This window comes from Perkinsus marinus (assembly GCF_000006405.1).
Source record: "Perkinsus marinus ATCC 50983 genomic scaffold scf_1104296970612, whole genome shotgun sequence".
Lineage (NCBI taxonomy): Eukaryota > Perkinsozoa > Perkinsida > Perkinsidae > Perkinsus > Perkinsus marinus.
Genome location: NW_003202411.1, coordinates 1 through 1,489, shown reverse-complemented (window position 1 = coordinate 1,489; position 1,489 = coordinate 1). Strand labels below are relative to the sequence as shown.

The 1,489-nt window shown below is 46.4% G+C and overlaps 1 protein-coding gene across 1 annotated transcript; it reads right to left on the bottom strand.

The window, feature by feature from the left end:
* Positions 1-1,027: 1,027 nt before the first annotated feature.
* Positions 1,028-1,378, bottom strand: Pmar_PMAR024951 (cathepsin b, putative; the record flags this gene model as incomplete). The annotated part of the gene is made up of 2 exons (XM_002767586.1): positions 1,028-1,279; positions 1,337-1,378. Coding segments are annotated over 2 exons (294 nt in total), but the record flags the coding sequence as incomplete, so codon positions are not given.
* Positions 1,379-1,489: the final 111 nt, after the last annotated feature.

Below are 1,489 nucleotides of genomic sequence, written 5' to 3'. Positions count from 1 at the left end.
ATCCAGCTTGAACTTATCCCTGTGCTGGTGCCTTTCTTCTATCAGCCTAGCTCGCAGCCACCGCTAGGCGAAGATGGACGCTGAGTAGGTTTTCGTCAAATTGCCATTGAATGGCATGTGATGGTCAACCTGTATCGGTCAGTCGCTAATGTGAATAGCATAATGAACCTCGACCCAAGCTCCCTAACCTTGCCTTGCTACATTGGAGATGCACCCGGGGTGCAGCACCCCTTAATCGCGAAATGGCGTTAAACGCGATAGAATAATCCCGGACACCGCGTACTGGTGATCGACTTCATTACATCCGATGTAATACGTAACGAAAAAACGTTTTTGAAGGCCGCCTTTTCTGGAGACCTACTAAATTTCTAATGATACTTGACATCATCTAGTATTAGGATACGTGTAACACGTAATGTGTTAAGCACACGAGTCTCTTGCGCCCTCGGGATACAAGCCACCTACGTACGTCAGTGACGTAACGTCACGAGCAATGGTGGGAATGGAAGCGTCTAAGACACAACCTCTTTCGAGACAGGACCTTGAGTATGACCGTGTCGGTCACTTATCTTCTGAACACGACATGCTTACGTAAGAAATCCTATACTTACTCTCCTCACATATGCTGGACAATTAAGGATATTCGAACTATGTGAGCTAAGCCTACGCGGAAAACGCGGTCTGACGCAGTGCACAGGTGAGCTTGGTCTCATCTAACCGCATGAATCGTGCGATGGCTGAACTCTGATAAGTGAGGTAAAAGTACACAGGTGAGTCACCCTGTGCTAGGGAAAATCCGTAGTAAACGAGCAGGGGGCATTGTCATGAATCGTACGTCATGCACCGATCAATGAACAATGAGAAAATCGAATGCATGAAATCTATTCGATGAATAAAGTTGAGGTCAATACCAAGATACAGTTCTGAACTTCATGTCCAGGACATGCGACCTATTCGTCACAGAATTTCTGTGACCCTGAGTCATTGACACTTACCCTATGGTGAAAAATTAACGATCAGACACCAGTCAATACTTGGCTGGAGGCGCCCCAAGGACCATGTCATTTATACCACAATCCCCTTGGGCTATCTTGAAGGTGCCATTGTCACCCCAATCTTCATTCCAGGAGTTCATGACCAGCCAGTAATCAACGCCCTTCTCGATACCCCATCCGATGATCTCAACACTGTGTACGCCCATGAAGGTGCCGCTCGTGTGCTTGTAGACGCCTGACTCGTATGACAGGAAGTCGTTATACATGGATAATGTAGCCGAGGTCTGACAGGGGATGGATTGGACATATATACTGCTCAACTGGAAGAAAACTGGTCGTACTGGGCCATTGGTCATGATCTCTTTCTTGATATTGTCTGTCCCCTTGAACCAATAGGGGAGGAAATACTTGGTGAAGTGACGATCTCTTGAGACTATGAATTTTGGTATATTACTATCAATCACAACTCACTTGTCCATCGGAGTTCCGTATTT